The 12,917-nt window shown below is 35.3% G+C and overlaps 1 protein-coding gene across 2 annotated transcripts in view; it reads left to right on the top strand.

Moving 5' to 3' along the window:
- Window positions 1-12,609, top strand: part of G3BP1 (G3BP stress granule assembly factor 1) — a 37,124-nt gene extending 24,515 nt beyond the window's left edge. Inside the window, exons 4-12 of one of the 2 annotated variants that reach the window (XM_007473913.3) lie at window positions 289-462; window positions 4,539-4,629; window positions 5,583-5,676; window positions 6,730-6,934; window positions 8,345-8,446; window positions 8,612-8,723; window positions 8,926-9,054; window positions 9,135-9,265; window positions 11,507-12,609. In XM_007473913.3, coding sequence (XP_007473975.1) covers window positions 289-462; window positions 4,539-4,629; window positions 5,583-5,676; window positions 6,730-6,934; window positions 8,345-8,446; window positions 8,612-8,723; window positions 8,926-9,054; window positions 9,135-9,265; window positions 11,507-11,713 — 1,245 coding nt within the window. In that variant the 3' untranslated portion in view covers window positions 11,714-12,609. The remainder of the gene's footprint in view (window positions 1-288; window positions 463-4,538; window positions 4,630-5,582; window positions 5,677-6,729; window positions 6,935-8,344; window positions 8,447-8,611; window positions 8,724-8,925; window positions 9,055-9,134; window positions 9,266-11,506) is intronic. The other variant, XM_001369493.5, reaches the window with a different exon arrangement.
- Window positions 12,610-12,917: the final 308 nt, after the last annotated feature.

A 12,917-nucleotide genomic window follows, 5' to 3' on the forward strand; every position in this document is an offset into this window, starting at 1 on the left:
CCTCAAGTAGCTTAGAATCTAGTAAAGCTAATTGGGATTTCTATATAAGTGGAGATAGAAGAAATCAGTTTTGGGAAATAAGGACAAGGTGTCATTTTAGATAGGTCTGGAAGATTTGTAGTGAAATTATTAACAAAACCTAGATCTTTTAGGTACAGGTAAAGGAATTTTTTAGGATAAAGGGAGGGAAAAGGGTACCCATGACACACCAGACTTACAAATGAATGAACTTGTTGAAACTGACAATAAATTTATGTGGGTTAGCTGATTAATACTTGGGTTTTTTAGGAAATTCATCGGAAAGTGATGTCCCAAAACTTTACAAATTGTCATACCAAGATTCGTCATGTGGATGCTCATGCTACCCTCAATGATGGTGTTGTGGTCCAGGTGATGGGATTGCTGTCTAATAATAACCAGGCATTTCGAAGATTCATGCAGACATTTGTACTTGCTCCTGAGGTATGTATTAATGTGAACTGTCATTTTTAATGTTATGACAACCCCAAATCTAAGGAATAGTCAATTAGCACATAACTACTGAAAATAATTTTTAAGACCACAGGATATTAACCTCTTTTTCTTGTTTGGTTTGTCTTGATATTACCCTTTTGTTACAGTTGTCTAATTTGTAATTCCTGTCTATTGCTTTGGGTTTTTTCCATTGGTGGACAATTAAAAAATTGGAAATATAAAATCATAGGATGGAGGCATTGAATTCTTTATCTGTAACTAGACACATGTAAAATTTTTGTCAGGGGAACTATATTGTGAGACAGTTTCACTGTTTGGCAGCTCTGATTAGTGGGAAATTCTTGGCATTTTCATATTGGGCTAGTATTTCCAGCTAACTTGCCCACTAGCAGTCTTAGTTCTGTACTTTAAAGCTAGAATTCTAATTATTTGGTATGACAGTTCTTCAGACACTTTGTTTCTTTCCTCACTTGTGGGGCTTCAGTTTCCATTCTATGTCCCCAGTTCTTTCAAATTTCTCAAAAGTTATGTTGAATGCCTTCTTAACCATTGTGGTTAATTTCTCCTAGATAATACTCTAGTTTGTTAGTGTTCTTATTAAAAAGTGAGAAGAATGAATTTAACACAACGAATTTAATAAGGTACTGCTTTAAGTCTCAGCTTAGTGGAAGTCTTTTTTTTTTCTTAAAACCCTTACCTTCTGTTTTGGAGTCAATACTGTATATTGGCTCCAAGGCAGAAGAGTGGTAAGGGCTAGGCAATGGGGGTCAAGTGACTTGCCCAGGGTTACACAGCTGGGAAGTGTCTGAGGCTGGATTTGAACCTAAGACGTCCCATCTCTAGGCCTGGTTCTCAATCCACTGAGCTACCCAGCTGCCCCCTTAGTGGAAGTCTTAAGGCTTGACACTCACAAATTTTCCACTTTACCAGACCAACATGAAAGTCATGGTTCCCACATCTGGTTTAATGGATCCCATAGAACCTGGGAATTGCAACAATTCCTCATTTCCTTATCAACCCTAAGAGATTTGCTTTAAAGCAGTATGAATAAGTGAAAGGCTCTGGCTGATTAAATTAAAAGTAATGTTCAAGGAAGTTCTCTGATATCTCAGGAACTTTCAATCAAAATCCTCAAAAATATTTGTCTCTGCCCAAAGAGCCCCATAACTGGGTCCCAGATCAATTGACCTGAGAGCAAAATTAACACAAAACAATTCCTGGTCTCCTGCTTTTTTGGTTCTTGGCCTAGAACATTTCTGACCCTTGATCTCCAATAATCTGGAATAACAAAAGAGCAAGAAAATCAAAGGAACTAATGAAAAAGTGAAGTATGGTACCAGAATTTAAGCTGTACTATAAAGCAGTAATTGTCAAAAGTCTGGTACTATCTAAGAAATAGAATGATGAATCAATGGGATAGATTTTTAGAGCTAAGTTACTAGTAATCTAGTGTTTGATAAACCCAAAGATCCCCACTTTTGGGATAAGAACTGATTTATTTGATAAAAACTGTTGGGAAAATCAGAAAACAGTATGGCAAAAATTAGATCTAGACCGATATCCCATTTATCCTATGCCAAGATAAGGTCAAAATGGGTATATGATTTAGTCATCAAGGGTCATATTATTAAGTAAATTGGGGGAACATAGTATAGTTTACCTGCCAGATTTATGGAGAGGGGAATTTATGACCAAATAAGAGAACATTAAAAGATTATTTAATTATATTAAAGCTTTTGTACAAACCAATGCAACCAAGATTAGAAGGGAAACACCAAACTGGGGGGTTAATAATAAATTTCTAATATAAGACAATTCCTCCAATATTTAAAGAACTAGAGCAAATTTATTCATTTACTTATCTGTCCATTTATTTATTTAATTACTTGTTTATTCATTCATCCATTCATTTATTTACTTATTCACCTATTTATTTGCTCATTCATTCATTTATTTATTTCCCTTCCATCTTGGAATCAATACTGTTTATTGGTTCCAAGGCAGAAGAGTGATAATGACTAGGCAATGAGGCTTAAGTAACTTGTCCATTGTCATATACCTAGGAAGTAATTGAGGGTGGATTTGAACCTGGGACCTCCCTTCTCTAGTCCTGGCTTTCAATCTGCTCAGCTACACAGCTGCCTCACTAGATCAAATTTATAAGAAAACAAGTTGTTCCCTAAATGACAAAGAGTCAAAAGGATATGAATAAGCAGTTTTCAGATGAAGAATTCACAGCTATTATTAATCATAAAACATGTTCTAAAGCCCCCTCTTGATTAGCGAAAAAGAAATTAAAACAATTTTGAGGTCCCATCTCACAACTGTTACATTGGCCAGTATGACAGTAAAGGAAAGTGATAAGTGCTAAAGGGATGTGGCAGAATAGGGACACTTAATTCATTGCTAGTAGAGTTGTGAACTGATCAAACCCTTCTGGAGGGCAATTTGGAATTATGCCCCAAGGCTTATAAAACAATGCATACATACCATTTGATCGGTAATACCACTACTAGTTCTGTATCCCAAAGAAATTTAATAAAAGGGGGAAAGGATTTAAAGAAAAATATTTATAGCAGCTCTTTTTGTGGGTGGTAAAGAATTAGAAATTAAGGGAATGTTCTTCATCAGTTGGGGAATGACTGAATAAATTCTATATGAAGATGATGAAATGCTATATTATGCTATAATGATAAACAGAATTTCAGAAAAAGCTAGAAAGGTAGGGGCAGCTGGGTAGCTCAGTGGATTGAGAGCCAGGACTAGAGACGGGACATCTTAGGTTCAAATCTGGCCTCAAGACACTTCCCAGCTGTGTGACCCTGGGCAAGTCACTTGACCCCCATTGCCTAGCCCTTACCACTCTTCTGCCTTGGTGCCAATACACAGTATTGACTCGAAGACGGGAAGGTAAGGGTTTATAAAATTAAAAGAAAAAAAGAGCTAGAAGGACCTACATGAACAGAGTGAAATAAGCAGAACCAGGAAAATATTGTACATAGTAACAGCAATATTTTGAATGATCGATGTTATAGACTATTATTGGCAATACAATAATCCAGGACAATTCTGAGGGATGTAGGATAAAGAATCCTATCCGCTTCTAGAGAAGGAACTGTTAGAGTCAAAGTGCATGTGAAAGCAGATTTATCGTTTGTTTATTTGGGTTTATACTTTGGGTTTTTGGTTTTATGACATTATTCACAAAAATGAACAACATGAAAATATGTTTTGCCTGATTTATATATATAAAATTCACATTCTCTTGCCAGCACTGGGAAGTGGAACAAGGGAAGGGAGGGAGGGGGAGATAAGTTCGAGCATATAACTTAGATGTTTGGAAATTTGTTATTACATGCAATTAGAAAAATTAACCAAATCCTAAGTAGTCAGGGTCACAAATACCAGCTTTCTATTATAGCACAGCAGTTTCTGCGCCCTGATTCTTTTAGCAAAGTTTGATGTATTGATGTAACCAGCCATCTGAGACTCTTGTGGAAATTTCTGGGCATGTGTGGCCCAAATTGGGACCTGCCTGTAGCTGGTGGTATTCTATCTACTTGTAAACCAAGGTTCTACTGCTCTTTCAGTTCTGCTTCTTGCAGGCTGTGTCTCACTGTTGGAGGTGCCAGAACATCATTTATTTTCCTGTTATTCTATTATCACTAATGCAGTCAGTCATTGCTTCCTACACCTACTTGAAAGTCCCTTTTGTGGCTTTCCTTATTTTTGCCATTGGTCTTGTTTGATCTACCTGAGTATTACTTATTACTGCCCTTGTCACAACTGTATAGAGTGAAACTCAGTGTCATTTCATTCCCTATTCCTAATTTAAGGTATCATTAAATTATAGATCTACATGGATGTTAATATAAACTATTCAAGAATCTTTGTCTCTGTTTCTTACTGCACTTATATTTTAAAACATTACTAATGTTTATAATATTGAATATATTTAGATTTTACTTGTCTGTTAAATGGTATAAAGTCCTTTACTTGTACTTATATAATGATCAGTTTTTGAAATGCCAGCTGTGTAAGTAGATGTCTTTCTTCTATTTTAGGGTTCTGTTGCAAACAAATTCTATGTTCATAATGACATCTTCCGATACCAAGATGAGGTTTTTGGTGGCTTTATTACTGAACCCCAAGAAGGTAAGGATTTCCTTTTTATATGTGAGGTTGGCATTTTTAGTTCATTGACTACTTTTTTTACTAATGTTCAACTGAAGAAAAAGTACTTTTTTTTTCCTATTTAATTTGATTGGCAGGTCCTTTACTGTTAACCACTTTAAAAGATTGCCTTTTAGGGTGCAGCTGGGTAGCTCAGTGGATTGAGAGCCAGGCCTAGAGATGAGAGGTACTAGGTTCAAATTTGGCCTCAGACACTTCCTAGCTGTGTGACCCTGGGCAAGTCACTTGACCCTCATTGCCTAGCCCTTACCACTATTTTGCCATATACCAATACACGGTATTGATTCCAAGATGGAAGGTAAGGGTTTTATAAAAAAAAAAGTTTGCCTTTTGAGTTCATGCAGGAGTATGCTAGAACTGGTTTATGGAAGCTGTTTTGATATATATTACATTACTTTGAAAATTTGCAAGCCTACAAATCAGGACTTAGTTTATTGTTTTATTTGTCTAGATTTAAAAGGTATTGAAGAATAATGGTAATTATGCCATTTAAATAGCTAGTTAACATTAATAAAGTATTTGCTAGCAGATTTAACAAGACCCATTTAATAGGCTCCTTATATTCTTTTTTGGTGTGTGGATAACTCGGTCCACTTCATTGAGGTTTAAGATGATCCTTCCAAATATGATAAAAATGATAAAAATGATAGATAAAAATGAAAGAATATAATGAATATTATGAATGTTAAACATTGCACCATACACTGGGCCTTACCTTATGAATTCTGTCCTTTAGTAAAATTATAATTTCCACTGAGGAATGCTTCAATAAAGAACTAAAAGCTTAAAACAATTTCTAAGGAACTGGGATTGCTTTCTCATAAATATCATATTTCAATAATTTTTCTCCCCAAATTTAAATGTTTATTAAATAGCTGCATAATTACTTTAATTATACTTACTCTCTAATATAGAATCTGAGGAAGAAGTAGAAGAACCAGAAGAAAGACAGCAGACCCCTGAGGTTGTTCCTGATGACTCTGGAGCTTTTTATGACCAGACTGTCAGGTAAAGAAACTTCCTTACAAATAAAAACTTGTTTCTATAGTCAATTTTCTTGAATTCTAGTAGGAATTTGCAAATCGATTTTCCTTGAATCCAGGATCTCTAGCATTCTCTGAGACTCAAAACAGGTCTTTGACCTTTTAATGGTAAAATAACCTTGTATTTTTGTTATAAATTGTTAAGAGAAAGCAGCATAGTGAATAGCATGATAAATTTGAGGTTAAAAAAAGTTCAATTCCCACCTCTGATTGTTCTGTCATTTTCAATCATGTCTTGTGACCTCATTTGGGGCTATCTTTGGTAAAGATACTAGCATGGTTAGCCATTTCCTTTTAGCTCATTGTATAGTTGAGGAGACTAAAGCAAACAGGATTAGGTGATTTGGAAGATGAGTACCTCCTGGCTATTCACACATAGTCAAATCACTTATTTTTCAAAAGCTCAGTTTTATGATCTGTAAAATGGAGAGTACTTTTCTCAGGATGAGTGCTCTGCAAACCTAAAGGACTATCTTAGGTGAATTGATATTGTCCTAATACCTTCAGTGTATCTTATATTTGCCTTACTATGTATAAAATAAAAAGATTGAGACAACATTCATGTTGCTTAGTCATTTATTGAGCATTGTTTTAAGTAATTTTGTCTTCATTGACCTTATATTAGATTGACCTTCCTATTAGATTATAAATAGGAAGAAATAAAACAACATGACAAACAGAAGAATTAAATATTGTAAGACAGGATTGTGCTGAATGAAAGTTTTTGATACATTGATCCAATTTTGAATAGCTATAAAATATATTTTATATATTGTGCACTGTACTGAAGGAAGGAAAGAATGAAGACTTTATTTAAAAAAATTATTTTTAGTTTAGAAATAAACCAATAAGCACTTAAAAAATCCAACCTGCAATTTTCCCCCCTTCTTTCTTCTGAAGTATTATTTCTTGTTTTTGGTTCATGACTATGGTCAAAACCTTGGAATTAAGACAATAGTCAGCTTTATTGTTGGACTCTAGGAAGTAGAATGATTTAATTAATGCATTATATTACAAGCAATGACCTGGAGGAGCATCTGGAGGAGCCTGTTGTGGAACCAGAGCCTGAACCAGAACCAGAGCCTGAGCAGGAAGCTGAAACTGAAAGCCACGAAGAAAAGTCTGAACCAGCTTTGGAAGAGCCTGTTTCTGAGGAGACTCAAAAGAGTTCATCATCTCCTGTCCCTGTAGATACAGCTCCAGCAGTACAGGAGGACCTGAGAGTAAGGAAGATTAGTAATTACTACTCTCTGGCAACACCTATTTTTAATGTTTGATGATTTGTATAGTGTCTGTTTAAACTTGCATGAGTTTTTGAAGAAAGTTCCTCCATGTTCATATTCGCAGTTTGTCTTTGTCTAACAATTGAAGATGCTTAATATCTTTTTAAAAAGAAATCTTAGTTATATATTTTAATACCACTAAAATTCTCTTCCTTCTATCCCTTTGTAGAAAGTCATCTCATAAAACAAGTATGTTTTAAATAAAAATAATGAAGAGGAAAAGAAATGACTCCTTGAAAAAGTCTGAAAGATGTTAAATTTATCACATCTGGGGAATTCACCTTTATAGAAGAGTACACTTTGCTTTTTTATAATTTGTAGCATGTTTATCATGTTTTTCAGTTCATGTAAATCCATTCTTTTCTGTCTTCATCCTATGTTCTATTACATTCATGTACCCTAATTGATAGGCATTTGCTTCCTTAATATTACTAAAAAGTGCTGCTATAATTATTTTGGTCTTTTGGACTTAATCAGTGGCCCCTTGGATTATGAGACTGGATTGAAATCTATAGGCTAAAGGACATGAAATGAACATTTAGCCACTTTATTTGCTGATTCCAAATTGCTTTCCAAAATGGCTGTATTCTACTAATAATGCACCGATTGTGCTTATATTTCTATATTCCCTTCCCACAACAGACTTATTCCCATTATATACATATATATTATTTTTTATTTGTTGCTATTTTTATAAACGGGGGGTTACGCTATGAATAGTAGATGGCATATGAAAACTCATTCTGGTATCCCTGTGTAATGCTACTTCATGTGTTTTATAATAATTTTTTTTAATAATGTACCATAGCCTCATAACCAATCCTTCATCTCTTTAGTTTATTTAACTTAATTTGATATATTTTCAGTGTACTCTGACTATAGCATTCTCCAAGGCCTTCTATTTTGTTGCATTTTTGCTGTTCATTACTCATTGTCCATAGGTGTTGCACCTAATTAATCCTTTTCCTTTGGTAGGGGCACATAGTAGTTATATTCTCCATATTTATTCCATTTGCAATCATATTTTGGTTGAGTCTCTTGTCCCTATCTTCCCCCTGACCCCTGTTCTCCCCCCCCCCCCCCCCCCCCCGAGTTCTAGAATCCTTTTCCTCCCCTAGTTTTCATGGTTTGTTATTTGATTGATTCTGTCCTAAAAGTAGATGAGACCATGGCCACTTGTCATTTTTAAGGATTGGCAAAAACTACTCTTGAAAGATGGTGTGAGTGGGTATGGGAATTTGTTGCTTTGAAAGTGCCTACAGTATTAGAGACTCACTTCTAAGGAACAGAAGATGATTAAAGAAATTTTGTATGTTTTGGCTGATCCTTTGTTTACACCATTTCTTTTAGACATTTTCTTGGGCATCTGTGACCAGTAAGAACCTCCCACCTAGTGGAGCTGTTCCAGTGTCTGGGATACCACCTCATGTTGTTAAAGTACCAGCATCGCAGGTGAGGTCCTAATAATGTGAAAGTTAGATTTAATTTTAGAAGATTTTTTTGTTGATACTCTAGAGGAAAAAACATGATCCAAGGTTGTAGCAAATAACTTACATTAGTTAGCAAATCAAACATGGCGAGATTTACTTACTTGCATATAAATTGTTTTTAATCCAGGCTCGCCCAGAATCAAAACCGGAATCTCAGACACCACCACAGAGGCCCCAAAGGGACCAGAGAGTAAGGGAACAACGAACTAATATCCCACCCCAGCGGGGACCCAGACCAAGTAAGAGGATCTTAGGAAGTATAATATATTTAGAGATTTTGATTTTTGTGTTTCAGACTAAATGATAAGTGAGTCTTTTCTCTTGTTAATGATGGTTGACTTGAGAGAGCCTTTAGTGATATGTGATATTAGGGCCAGTGGAATCAGTATAGGCTTTTATTGTTTTTTTTAATTTGACTTGAAGTATTTTGTTTCTTTTAAGTTCGTGAAGGTGGTGAACAGGGTGATATGGATACAAGGAGAATTGTACGATATCCAGACAGTCATCAGCTTTTTGTTGGAAATCTTCCACATGATGTGGACAAAGCAGAACTAAAAGATTTCTTCCAAAGTAGGTTACTGAATTGTAGAAACTTGAATTGAAAGTGTAAGTTCTCTTGGCATAACAACAGGTCTAACAAGTGACCGAAGGTTTCTGTGTTTCGTTCAAAGGTTATGGGAATGTTGTGGAACTTCGAATTAATAGTGGTGGAAAGCTACCCAATTTTGGTTTTGTGGTGTTTGATGACCCAGAGCCAGTTCAGAAGATCCTTGGTAGCAGGGTAAGACTTTCATATAAATAGTATTCTGTTTGTAAGTAAACATGACATTGGTAGTGAAAGGTCTCTCATTTTATGATAATCATTTTTCTTTGATTTGAATAAGTGAATACTCCATTTTGGTCTCTAAAATTATTAGATACATGTACTGTATTTTGCAAAAGTTACTACATATGCTTTTGATATGTGATCACACAAAAATGAATTCTAAACTACTGTTTTTACCACTTGCAAGGGCAGGAAGGAGAGACTAAAATTATGACATTCATTATCTCAGAAACCCCTTTAATTTTTGTGTGAGAGCTGAAATCTTTACAGAAAAACTTCTATATAGCAATCCAATCATTTAATTTTTACACAACAGAATAATTAATGAGCACAATTATAAATATGGAGGTTTTAATCTGATAACTTGTAGTACTTCAAAATAGGAAAGCCTACTAACATGACCTGGCTCAGGAGGAGTTAGAAAAGACAAATTCCTTATTTTTTTCTCCTTAGTCTTTACAGAATGCTAGGCATGAATAAACTTCACTCCAGTCTCTAAGCACTGGAGGAAATTGGTCCAAATAGGGTAATCATCCTTTTATAAAATTCTGTTAACTAGTAAACACAATTTTCTCCCTTAGTTGGCTGTCTTTCTATTAACAATCTCAGTGTATGGTAAACAGTATTAATATAGTTTACTCAAACATTTCATTTTAACCACGAGTAGGCCCATAGTAAAGGTGTAATATATCTGTAATTACACATAGTTTAATGGCCAAACCCATTGACCCCTCCTTGGTCTCCCACCTACATGTCCATTAAGATAGGTCATGTCTGTTTTTTTTTTAAATCCTTACCATCTATCTTAGAATCAATACTGTCTATTGGTTCTAAGGCAGAAGAATGGTAAGGGCTAGGTCAAGTGACTTGCCCAGGGTCACACAACTAGGAAGTAAGTGTCTGAGGCCAAACTCCCATCTCTGGACCTGGCTCTCAAATCTACTGAGAGCCCCCCCCCAAACCCCCTCCCCCAAGATCAAATGTCAGTATGCACGTCATGTTTAAAATAAATTGTTCTTCTGCAAGATTTAATTCTTTTTCCAGTCATTTTAGGCATATAATTTTAGGATCGATCTGTTTAGCATATTTTATGTTGTGAGGATCCTAGGAGCATCCTTTTCATATTGATAAAAGACAACTGTAGCCTCATGGTAGACTAGCACATAATTTCCTCCTTTGTTGCTTTATATAGTTTGTTCTTGATTTCAAAATAAAGAAGCCATCCTTAATTCCCTTTCCAAATATACACATATACGAGTGTGTGTGTTTATAAAAACTTAAATTCTGTTTTAGAAACTAGTTAGTGCTAAGGGCTAGGCTAGGTAGTGGCTGAGGCCCATAGTACCCTCTTCTACATTGTAAGGCTCTAGCTATACAATAGTTTCTTAATTTTTTTGTCTTTATTATATTATCTGGTTCCTAGCACAGTGCTTGTCTACACAGATGGCAGGCACTTGGTAAATGGTTTCTGAAAGAATAATAGAATTCCAGAATTGAAAGGGACTCAAAGATGATATAGGCCTGAACCTCTTCTAAAAGATTCTTGGTAAATGATTATCTAGGTTCTACTTGAAAACTTGTAAAAACATTTTACCCTTTAAAAGAAAACTCATTCCATTCAGTTGTTGGTTTGCTTTAATCATTAGGAATTTCTTTATGTCTCTTCCCTCTCCAGTCTCTCAATTTTTATCTGTTTAAATAAATGCCTGCATGAACCAGACATATATTAAAAGAAATTAAGCATTACTCTCAGCTTCCCTTTTCTTACCTATAATAGCTCAGGTTCAGTAAACTCCACTGTTTGTGAAATTTATCCATTATCTTATCACTCAGTTTTTTCCCCCCTTCTTACCCTGCTGCCTGCCACATCAGGGCCTAACTATAGATTTTATAGTTAAAGAGCTGTTGGGGAAATAACAATAATATCTTGAGGTCATTTTTTTTTTAGGTATTATGAGAGATTAAGGCTTTTTTAAGGCTAGCCTAGGAATTCATCTGAAGTGCTTTGGAAATCTCAAAGTGCTAACAACTATCATTGTTCTTAGTACACTTAACTTTTGCTTCTATGTTCTTAATTCCAAATAACCAGCCTATAAATGAATTTTGAGAACAAATGTGGTATTTTGTCAAACTTATACATTCAATATTTGGTGGCATTCAGGAACTGTAATTTTAGAAATCTTTTAACTTTTACAGCCCATCATGTTCAGAGGTGAGGTGCGTTTGAATGTTGAGGAAAAGAAGACAAGAGCTGCTAGAGAAGGTGATCGTCGGGATAATAGACCACGTGGACCAGGAGGCCCACGCAGTGGCCTAGGTGGAGGAATAAGAGGGCCTCCCCGTGGAGGAATGTCCCAGAAACCAGGATTTGGAGCCGGAAGGGGAATTGGTCAACGCCAGTGAATTCGGCGCACAGATCTTCACATGATGGCACAAATCTTTGCTCCTGCAGCGTTGTGAATTTCAGCCTTGGGTATCTTGGAATGTGACCCTAGCCTGTTATATAGACTGCCTACGTTTGATACAATTTCAGGCCCTTTTTTGTTGTGTTAATGGTTTTTTTGTGTGTGCTGTTTTCATTCCCCGCTGCCCCCCTAAGTCCTTGTCCCCAATTCCATTTTTGTGGAACAATATTTTAGGAAAAGTCGATTTTAAAAGAAGAAAAAAAAACTGAAATTCTTGCTCACCTCAAATATACGGACTAGATTTTTTCTTCTTTTTTTTACAACAGCGGTTTTATCCCAAAGGACTATCTCTTTTGCTTATAACTGATATTGGAATAATTTTTCTTTCCTTTTTCCACGTGTTCCAAGAATCTGTCAGAAACCCAGGGTTTGGCAAACATTTTGAGGGCAGGAAAAAACCCCAGTTGTTCATTGAGGGCCATGACTACTCTCTGGTTTGGAGTTGTTGCCACTGGAAAAATTGACAGTCACACTTTTCTCTGTGGCATGGTTAAAAAACGGAATAAAGGGTATTCATAGAACTTTTTTTGCTTTTGATACGTGATCACACAAAAATGAATTCTAAACTACTGTTTTTACCACTTGCAATTTTGGATTGCGGGATAAGTTTTAAATGTGTAGAATTCAACTCTTTAAAAACGCTTTTCCTGAATTTGTGGAAAAATTTTTTTATTGAAGTAGGGAGTTTTTTTCATGTTTAGTTTGTATTTGTAAAAAAACAAAACAAAACAAAAAAACAGCAAAATTGTTGTGCCTTCTATTTATCTCATTCCAGTCTTGGCAAATTGTTTTAAAAATAAATAAAAAATAAAAACATCTAGATTTGCTTTATCAGGTTCAGAGTATATGGGAATTTTTCCCTGAAATGTTTTGTTAGTCTTTTCATCTTAAAGCATCATCTGCATTATGATGTTTTATCTTGTGTTCATAGTTAACTACCTGGTTCTTATAGGTACACAGAAGATGGAATCTAAGCTAGAATGCTTTTGGTTCAGTCTGGATTGAAGAGTCTTTTAATTAGTCATCTTATAAATTAGTCATGATCAATATCTGGTCCATAAGTATAGCATGCTACAAGGAATTTGAAACCCTTGTGCTGGCGTTCTGGCTAGCTATCACTGAAATTCATAGGTAACAATAAA

This window comes from Monodelphis domestica, chromosome 1 (assembly GCF_027887165.1).
Source record: "Monodelphis domestica isolate mMonDom1 chromosome 1, mMonDom1.pri, whole genome shotgun sequence".
Taxonomy (NCBI): Eukaryota; Metazoa; Chordata; class Mammalia; order Didelphimorphia; family Didelphidae; genus Monodelphis; species Monodelphis domestica.